We start from the raw sequence: 10483 nt of genomic DNA on the forward strand, positions 1-10483 counted from the left end.
TAGGACATACTGGCTTTCACTGGGAGCCAGTGGAGGTGTGTAGCTAGGAGATGATTCAGGGTCACCTGATCAGCCCTAACTACTCTCTGTCACAGACGAATATTCTAAGCCTAATCTTAAAAGTAGAGTTGAGTGTCTGTCATCCAAACCCAAAGTGGGACAGCTGAAGGCTCTGCCTCCCATCCTACTTTTAAAAACTCGAAGAGTGTAGTGTAATGTAAGCCTGCAGTGTGAGAGCGACGTGCTCGGTCCTGATAATGAGGCGCTCTGAGGTCTTTAAGATGTGAGTCTGATCAGTCAGGACTTTGTATTTGAGGAGAAGGATGTGAAATTCGGAATTTAACAGGGAACCAATGAAGAGAAGCTAACATGAGCGTAACATGATCTCTTGCAGCGCTGTTGTGCATTTACACCTGCTTCACATAGCAGCTGATCAGCGGTGCAGAGGTACGAGAGCAGTGAAGCCCATGAGCTCTGTAAGAAAAATTTTTTTTTTTTTGTCCGAATTTGAGAGTTTTGGTAAATCGAGGCTGTAAAACTCTACATTTACACATCAGTTCTGTATCAAAAAGCTACAAAGGTGCTACATTCTTGTTCCGGTGTAATGGCAACGCGTCTCCACGCACAGGCTGCACTGTCCAGGAGGGGGTCCCCCCCCTTATCATTTCTCCTCCAGCTGCAGAGCCACTGCAAAGCTGATCCAGAGTCAGTTTAGAGTCTATTACAGGTTTTAAGAAAACCTTGTGTAGCCCTTTATTTGTGCTGCAAAGTGAGGCCGATCAGCAGCTGAGACAGTTTCTCCGTCCAAGTTTGTCTCTTATTCAAGTAAAAAAAAAAAAAATCCTTTGGCTACCTGCTGGATGTTTAAGTCTCCGCCTCACTGTCATGTTCATCTTGATTGGTGGGTTCATTTTGGTTTAGAACTCAGCGACCAATGAGACGAGCAGAGAGGCAGAGAAGAGAGAGAGCGACAGGGAGATGGCTGCCGCCCCGCCGCAGTCCTTAGCGTTCTCCTGTAGGACGAAACAAATGTGATGCTCAGTCCTTTCATAGCAGTTTCTCTGAGTACATCAGCGTTCACCTGTTTCACCACACAATCATTAGTTAGCTTTACAGAATGAACAGCAGATCATGGATGACTTGATGTATGAAGGGTCAGTGAAGTTGATTTTTCTGTCCGTACTCTGGACTCATTTTAGCATAAATTATATTCTAACGCGTGCATACTTAAAGCGAGTAGACCTACAGTATCACAGTTTTTCTCTTTTTCTCTGCTTTTCTTAGATGCACTCAAACCTTCTGTTTACATGGGGCAGCCAATCAAACGACAGCTGGGTTAAAGGGAGGAGGAGCTAAAAACAGCTTACTTCAGACTTGAGTGCTAGAAAATAAGGCAACATATTTTTGGTTTGGCTTCTTTAGTTCTGAACCAACTGATGCAGAGTCTGAGATATTTAACCCACAGTCTGAGTGTTCCTTTGGAGAACATCCTGACATCCTGATAAATGATGCACCACAGTCCAGTGTAAGCAGTAGATTATTACAAGCTATGACCCATCATGCAAAGCTCTTCTAGGGGAGTCCAAGAATAAAAATAAGGAGCTGGAAATGTGCCCAAAACATCTGCTTTAAACAGCCATCAAGTGTGACGGGACTGATGTTAGAGATTATACACAAGCTGCAACAACGACTGTTAAATGATTAGTGGAACCTTTAAAGTGAAGAATTTGAATCCCTTAAAAAAATCACTCTTAACAAAAGAGGTGATGTTCTGCTTTTCAGCTGACTGTTGGATGTGCTGCAGGACAGAGGTGCGTCAGTACCCGATTGACCCTGAGACCTGCTTCGCCTTTATTTATTTCACACACAGACACACACACCTTATGTGTTGTTGCTAGTTTTCTGTGTGAGATTCTTTATTTGCCTTTAAAATCACCACGTTTGTGTTTGTTAAATAGTCTTGCAGTTCTTTTGCGTTCACAGTCAGCAGTGGGGCTCAGCACTGACCTTTGGGTGGTAGGCGTGGCATGACTCAGGGCGCCGCCGCACCTTCTGGGATTTCATCCTGTTGCACTTCACTGTGGCGTTATGTTCACAGATATTAAGGAAAACTGGAAGCTCGCTGTGAACAACCGTCGATCGGCAACGCCTGACTTTCTGGGAATAAATATATAATGGGGACGAAATTTTGTAGAAACAAAGCATGACGTAAATCTGAAGTTTCAAAGCCTCAGCTAAGAGCAAACAGATGTTGTGAGACTGCTCAGATAATCTATTAATGTTCTCATCATTGGCTGTGGTGTGGCAGTGAACTGCATCACTGATCTGAGGGAAAATAAGGAGATTACAGCACAAATGTGATTTTCCAGGCTGAATGCAGTCTTGCCCTCCCTGCAGTATTTGTGGCTGTAAGCATCCAGCAGGGGGCAGCATTTTGCTGCTGAGTATGTGAAGGATATATTTGATCTCTTTGGGCTCCAGCAGAATGGCTCCATACTGACGGGAGCAGTCACAGTAGGCCTGAGTCACGACCAGAACCAGGTTAGTGTCAGGAATCTGCTGCACCACAAACATCCTGAAACGCAAAGAAGGCCGCAGTCAGTCACTGCCAATCATTCAATTATGCTTAAGTTGAAACTTCCTCGATTTAAGACCAGATTAACAAACTATGAATGAAGCTTGTTTTGATTTTTAACGTGTGTGTGTGTGTGTGTCATACTTCTGGCAGCGTCCACACTTGTTGAGGCTGTTGGCCTCTCTGACAGACGGGTCGTACATGAAGCCTGGGTAAGCTGTGTCGCAGGGCTGCAGCGCGTCCAACTTCTTCTGCTTATGAGCTGTGGAAACCACACACACACACACACACACACACACACACACACACACACACACACTTGGTTTAAATGACACGACTGCATTCAGCAAGATATGGTCTTAACAAGTAATAACCCAGCATTAGTGCAGCATAACTGGCTTCAGCTGCTCTTCATTATGTTAAATCCCAGGATGAACCTGGTCATGAATTTGTCATGCTGCAGTGTCCAGTCAGAGGCGAGCAGCAGCCAGAGTATTTAATGTGTGAAACCAGATGAGATGATGCTGATAATATAACAGCAGTAATTTTATCAGCAAGTTGTTGATCAGTGCAGTCTGATAGAAACAGCTGAGTCTCCCACATTTTCATAGTTGACTGGAACATCTTCATCTCTATCATAATGTACCTGTCAAATAAATTATTATTAGTCCTTTATTTATCCAGGTAAAAATCTCACTGAGATTAACATCTAATTTCCAAGAGAGACCTGGCATCATGGCAGCAAAAGTCAAAAGTACATGCATCACATAATTACATAACAATTAAAAAATCTAGAGTGTGATTAAAGTGGTGGGTGGGTTCTTTTACATTTTGAGAGGAACCAATTGAGTCTAATAACAGACTAAATGCCATGTTGAGGCTGTCATTTTTAGCATCTACATGGATGTTAAAATCACCCACAATAATTATTTTATCTGAGCTCAGAACTAAATTAGATATAAAGTCTGAGAAATCAGACAGAAACTCTGTGTAAGGCCCAGGTGGACGATAGATGATAACAAGTAAGACTGGTTTCTGAGTTTCACAGCTGGGGTGGACAATGTTAAGCATCAGGCTTTCAAATGAATTAAAAGTCTGTCTTGGTCTTTCATTAATTAATAGGCTGGTGTGAAAAATTGCTGCCACACCGCCCCCTCGGCCTGTGCTTCGAGGTTTCTGGTAGTTAGAATGACTCGGGGGTGTTGATTCATTTAAACTAACATAATCATCCTGCTGCAACCAGGTTTCTGTAAGGCAGAGTAAATCAATTTGTTGATCAATTATTAAGTCATGTACTAACAGAGACTTGGAGGAGAGAGACCTGATATTTAATAATCCACATTTCACTGTTTTACTCTTTGGTTCAGATGTGGATACTGTACTGTTCTTTCTTTGTAATTGTTTATGTTTAAGTTGTTTGTTGCAATACAAGACACAAAAAACCAGGTAGAAGTCCCGGGACCATGACATGCAGGTGGTTACATATGGTTAAAATGATTCAAATGCAGTAAGTATGCACGTTTCTCATATCAGTATAGTCCATAACTGGATTATTGTCTGTAGCCCACATGATTAAACACTTTAGTTACATAAAACATGTGAGTTTAGATTTTATCTACTGTATAGCCTGTATAGGAAATTAATATGTAGCCCAATAAGTATAAAATCCAGAAAGCTACACAACATGGGGCGGTTCACAGGTCTAACTTGAGTTTCACACAGTTTTTATTAGAACACAATCAAATTGTTAAATGCTTAAAGTACACAAAATGTCAGAAATCTGCACCGTCGTGAACAGAAATTTAAAGCTAATTTTTCGTGATTTGTTGATTAACCCTCCGAGGTCTAAATCCCACGTTGTGCACATCAACATCACAGATTTGTACAAATAAAGTTTATAACAAAGACATGTTAAATATTAAGCTCTGGAAACAGCTTGGTTGTTGTTGTTTGGAACATGTTGTTTTGTTGCCATAGCGATGCCTCCAGGGAAAAATTAGGGAGCAGAGCAAGAATGAGACCATATTAGTGGATATATGTTTGATAACTTTGCCTAACAACCATAAAGAAATGTTTTATATTTTGTGTGTTATTGAGCTTTAATCCTGCATGAAGGCCAAGATGAATCTCTTAGAGTAGAACTTTACAGGAACTATTAGAATAAATAAAAATAATAACACATTGACTGCTTTAGTCTTTTAGATTCACTTCTGTCTGTTTTTTTTGTCTCCATTTAAAAGATATCAAACTCTGAGCAAACAACTTGATGTAAAAAGAATCTCTGCACATTCCGCAGTCTTTGCTGCTAAAGTGACATCACAGCATTTAAGCATGTTTTGAATGAAAACATCAGCATATGAACACAAAACTGAAGAGACACTGCAACCGTATGAAAGCAGACCACTATTTAGTGACATTTCCACGTTTCCCTGAGGATTAACTGCTCTGTAATTTACCAAGAACTAAAGTAAGCTCAAATTTCAGTTTATAAACTTAAGATCATTTACTTAAATATATAAAGCCGGATTTTCCTGCTTGCCAGGACAGTATTTATGTACTTTACATTGTGCAAGACTAGACTATATTTTCCATCATAGAGAGGATGATGTGGATCTATTATTCAGGAAAACAAATGAAGACTTAACTATTTGTCAGCTGATGTAATATTTGACAAATTATACATAAATTAGAAAATGTTCTTAATCATATCTGAGTGACAGAAGCTCTTTTTAACACGATTATTTCTGAGATTATTTTGTTCATTTAGGAAAATAGAGAAGACTTTTGTTCTCAAACAAACTATTAGAATTTCTGAGAAACTGAGGCTGCGTCCACATGTACACGGCTGTTTTTGAAAGCGCAGCTTTGTCTCTGCATTTGGGCCTTTCGTCCACACCTAAACAGCAGATTGAGTCACTGAAAGGTGAGATTTTTAAAAACTCCTGCCAGGGTGGAGATTTTTGAAAACGACGTTTTTGTGTTTAGGTGTGGACGAGGAAAGCGGACATTTACTCAGGCAATGTCAAAAGTGTGCGCCGCTGTTGACGCTGTGGCCACGTTAGTGTTTACATGAGATCAATTTCTACAATGGCGGATGTAGACAACATACTGTGTCTGTTAATCTTAGTATCTGCAGTTTTTACACGCTTACATATACACACACAGTTACTGTGCCTCCATTTAGAAACACAGAGGCATCAGAGTGCGCATCAGACGTGGATTCTACATTCAACACAGTCGGTTTGGAATAAATGTCATTTAAAAAAATGACATTTATGTACGCTGTATGCATTTTGTCCATTCCAAAGTTGTGAGTCTGTTCCAGCCAAAATGCTGTCTTTAGTTATTAACATTTCAAACGATGAAGGCAAGTGAAAGTAACACAAAATTAGCTGCTTTTCCAGAAAAAGACAAAAACTTTTCAGAAGTACGTAAGGTTTTGTGAGGTTTTCCCACCCAGGCTTCTAGACTTCTGATTGGCCAACATTTCTACACGGTTAAGATTTGGCGTGTTCTTGACAGCGTTTCACTTTGTTTTTAGCGTTTACATGTGGAAGGAGATATTTTTTCAAAACTGCACATGTGGACTGGATTTTTTTTAAACGAAAAAGGAAAACGTGCGTTTTCAAACATAGGCGTGTACGTTCGGACGCAGCCTAAAGTCATCACAAAAAAAGCAAATTCTCTGAACATTCTGAGTTGAGGTTTACTGATCATTGTTGTTTTGTGTTCCTTGTAGTCAAAATGAGTGGAAGAGGAGATGGATCACAAAATAACCGTAATGGTAAGCACATGTGCTCAGTCTTGAAATTGATGAAAAACAGATTTTCAGCAGATAGTTATGAATGCTAATTAAAAGATTAAATGATCTTGCAGGCCGACAGGTTAACCCACAAAGGTTTTCAAGTGGAGATCAGGAACATGCTAACCGACCAGCTAACCAACCAGCTAACCAACCAGCTAACGAAGATATTGGTGGACTCCGGGGCTTCGTGGTCGATCGTTATCGTGCTCTCCGTGATATTTGTCGGAGGCTGGATGCGCTAATAGCTTCAGTATTGAATCAATATGACGATTACCTTTACGATGACTATGTCAATTACAACAATGTCAACATTCAAAATAATAATGTGAGGGACAATAATGCCAATGCTGACAACAATGAACAGCATGAGGATCATAATGCTGTTGTTGTCGGTGGCATTGAAAATGAGGATTCTGATGAGGCATTTGAAGACTGTGAGGATGTTCACCAGTACATCCCAGAAGAGGACCCTCAGCCAGGTGTTTCCAGGAGGAGGTCTAGAGAGATGGATGAAGAAGATGTGGAACCAAACAAAAGAATCAGATGGAGCGAGGAGTTTTCTGATGATGACTCTGACTTCTTCTCTGCTTGCGACACTGATAGCGAGGGCTGTCCTCATGTTGGTAATATTGCCGATGAGGACATCAATCAGCAGGTAACAGAAGAAGAAGCACAGCCTGGTGGATCCACGAAAAGGTCCAGAGAGGAAGATGTTGACGAAGAAGGTCGTAATAGCAAAAAATCCAGGCTTGCACACTCTGATTCGGGGACCAGCTCAACTGTGTACGACCACTCTGAGAGCAGCAGTGATGAACTTTTTGAAGATGCGCACGAAGAGCTTGACAACCATGAAGCTGGAGGCTCGAGGAAGCGTTCCCGAGAGGATTTTGAGGAAGAAGAGGAATACTTGCCTGTGTGCAAATTTCGGAGGTGTTCAACTGAGTCCACCAGCAGCAGTGATGAAGACTAAGACTATTTCGACGGGTTTCTTCAGTATCCTTTTAGTAGGCTGATGGGCTACTCAGGTGACCCTGAATCCTCCATGCTGCAATAAGCTGGGCATACACTGTGCTGCGATTTTTTTCAGTCGCGTTATTCAGCTCCTGCTCAAACTGTACGATTGACTCGCAGGGGTGAGAAGTTTGTGCCGTGGCTTGTGTCCAGATGACACGCCGCACCGCCGTTCTACTCCGTCTTTTCACTCTCATTTCTGCGTTTGCGCGTGCGCAGTGTGAGACGCTGTGACACCCTCGGGACGACCGACAGGATTTCAAACAGGTTTGATTTTCTTACGAGCAAACGATTGATGATCGGGAGCTGGTCGTGAGGCGTTAATCACTTCTCGTTACCCCATGTAGACGATGCACGACACACGATCAAGGCCAAACTCGGGACGACCCCCAAAACGGTCGCACGACTGAAAAATCGGCTCAAAATGGGCCAAAAATCGCACAGTGTATGCCCAGCATTAGGCTGCCGGGGGATTCCCATGATCCACTGGGTGCTTCTTCTTCGCCCACTATGTTTAATAGGCCTCTCTGCACTGAATGGTACTTGTTATTAACCTCTGGTTCTCTTCCACAGCATGTCTTTATCCTGTTTTACTTGCCCCTCCCCAACCGGTCGCAGCAGATGGCCGCCCCTCCCTGAGCCTGGTTCTGCTGGAGGTTTCTTCCTGTTAAAAGGGAGTTTTTCCTTCCCACTGTCGCCAAAGTGCTTGCTCATAGGGGGTCATATGATTGTTGGGGTTTTCTTTGTAAGTATACCTTACAATATAAAGCGCCTTGAGGTGACTTTTGCTGTCATTTGGCGCTATATAAATAAAATTGTAAAGCGCTTTGAGTGGTCCCGAAAAGCGCTATATAAATGCAATCCATCATTATTATTATTATTATTAAAATTGAATTAAAAATTGAATAGATGTCACTGTGATGATTTCTTCCCTCCATAGAAAGCTTAGACCCAAATGCAGATTCAATGCACATGGTTAAACTATTTATGAGACTTTGTTTAAAGCGAGGGAATGGAGAACGTGGCTCGAGCTAGGAGTGTCAGCAGAGAGCAGGAACCAGAGGAAAAGCTATCGAGAGACTGAACACCTGGCTCCTGATGGGAACAATCCAACGGGAATTCTGCAACAGAGGGAGAAGAAGTTGAAGTTGAAAGATTTACGCTGTGTCACATGAAAATATTCCTTTGCAGCATTTGATTGAAAATAATTACTTTGATTCCATCACATCTTAAATGAATAGTGCTGGACGGGTAAGGGAGTTTGAGGGTAGGATGAGTATGTTGGCAGAGGAGACCTAAACACAGGGAAAACAAGGTTAAACACAGGGAAGGAGCAAGCCAGAACTGGAGCAGAGGTGAAGCCTAGTTACCACTGGAGATGGCAGAACAAACTGGCGAGGAGTAGCAGGCAGCGCTGGTTTAAGAAGCCCTCCTGCTGATTGTTTGCAGATGAGGCCCAGGTGAGATGCTGGAAACTCCACCTCTGAAGTGTGGACACAGTATCCCGATTCCAAGTGGAAAAGCCCCTCAGACACTTCCATGGTGCATGAGAAGAAGGATGAGAAAGCATTCATTGTCCATCCATCCGTCCGTCAGCGTAATGCCTGAAGGTTTATTCAGATGTAAATATATTACATTTTTAAATAAAGATCATCAGTGTTTTTAATGACACTGCATTTCATTCACGTGTCTCTATTGGACAGTGTTGTAGAAGTCACAGAAGACAGGAATCAGTTCCAGCTTGGCCTGACGTTTGATCACTAGTGTCCTGTTTCGTATTTGAGAAAAGAGACATACGACTGAAGGTCCATAGTGGGTCAAAACAATGATTTTATTAAAACACATATATGCGGTGAAGATGGGCTCTGCAAAACATCAGCCTCGATCTCCCCAGAACAGTACACGGGTGTGATATTTATACATATGATGACAAGTAATATGCGTCACCGCAGATGCATGTTCCAGTAACTCCAGCCTGGACATATTCTAAAAAAGAACAGTTACTTCCTCTCCCACCCACCAGATGCTTCCTGTTATTCCACTCTCTGGGCTTATCAGAACTAAACTGTCACGTATGCAGGTAAACAACTTTTGGAGTCAGTTTCTAAATACTGTATATTCAGGCAAACTGTGTGTCTGTGTTAACCTTAGTGCATGACCTCCCTCTGCGTCATCTGTTACCAGGCAAACTTCAATGCAGCAAGCTGCTGAATGCACACACACAGGCCTATACAACATGTATCATATGTGGTAAATTGTACTGTAAGCATGTAGGCAACCTTTCAATAGCTGTGCTTTGCTCCATAGATCAGTCGAACTCGCGTCGGCTGTAGCTTCAAACCATTAATTAACTTGACCGAGCTTCAACTCTTTAATAAGCACAAAAAGGCAATATGTGTGTATATAAGATTATTATGTAATTATACTAACACCTGAAATACAGACTTTAATATAACATCAACAGTTTCAATAAATGTTTCAATGAAATGATAATGATAAATCATAAATGATGCAACAGTAATAATAATGATTATGAATAGTAACAGTAAAATAATATTTCATCCCGACACTAGTGATGTGCGATACCACTGATTTCCTTTCCGATCCGATACCAAGTAAAATTCAGGGTGGTATCGACGGTACTGATCCGATACTTTGTACAAAAACTTTACTCTTTTATTGTATCTCAAATTATAGCGTCATAATCATTACAGGACATCAGATTACTTGTTCTTATCACTTAATAATGCAGAATTCATCATATAGAAATACAAAACCTGAAGTTGTGCGCTATTTGAACACCTTGCCTGCCTGCAGCACTAAAGGACTCCGTGAGAGACGTCTGTCTCGCCCTAGCAGCACCTGTCCTTCTCCTCCTCTTCAGTTCGCCTCAACATACGCTCGTCATATTCTGTGATATGATTTACTCTGAGGTGTTTGACAAGGTTGGTGGTGTTGCCACAACACCTCACTTTCTTGCCACATGTATCGCAAACCACGTCTCGGCTGTTTGTGGATGTAAAATACGTGCACACATGACTCCAGTTACGCTCAGCCATTGTTGTGAGTGCGCACGCCAGAGGCTGCCACAC

At 41.8% G+C, this 10483-nt stretch overlaps 2 protein-coding genes and 1 long non-coding RNA gene across 3 annotated transcripts; 1 reads left to right on the top strand and 2 right to left on the bottom strand.

The window, feature by feature from the left end:
• Positions 1-741: 741 nt before the first annotated feature.
• LOC146384522 (voltage-dependent calcium channel subunit alpha-2/delta-4-like) lies at positions 742-2800 on the bottom strand. The gene is made up of 4 exons (XM_084936503.1): positions 2720-2800; positions 2455-2575; positions 2008-2085; positions 742-1013 (listed from the first exon to the last, which is right to left on the bottom strand). Exons 1-4 carry the CDS (start codon positions 2776-2778, stop codon positions 918-920), a joined length of 354 nt encoding a protein of 117 aa, XP_084792629.1. The 5' UTR covers positions 2779-2800; the 3' UTR covers positions 742-917.
• Positions 2801-6254: 3454 nt separating this feature from the next.
• LOC146384523 (uncharacterized) lies at positions 6255-7350 on the top strand. Its single transcript, XM_084936504.1, has 2 exons — positions 6255-6359; positions 6452-7350. Exons 1-2 carry the CDS (start codon positions 6320-6322, stop codon positions 7348-7350), a joined length of 939 nt encoding a protein of 312 aa, XP_084792630.1. The 5' UTR covers positions 6255-6319.
• Positions 7351-7707: 357 nt separating this feature from the next.
• On the bottom strand, positions 7708-9258 carry LOC146384524 (uncharacterized). The gene is made up of 3 exons (XR_014800878.1): positions 8762-9258; positions 8604-8686; positions 7708-8512 (listed from the first exon to the last, which is right to left on the bottom strand). It is a non-coding gene; the product is annotated as an uncharacterized LOC146384524 (long non-coding RNA).
• Positions 9259-10483: the final 1225 nt, after the last annotated feature.

The sequence above is a fragment of the Perissodus microlepis genome, chromosome 7, assembly GCF_051167445.1.
Source record: "Perissodus microlepis isolate ML-2025 ecotype Zambia chromosome 7, ASM5116744v1, whole genome shotgun sequence".
NCBI classification, from domain to species: domain Eukaryota; kingdom Metazoa; phylum Chordata; class Actinopteri; order Cichliformes; family Cichlidae; genus Perissodus; species Perissodus microlepis.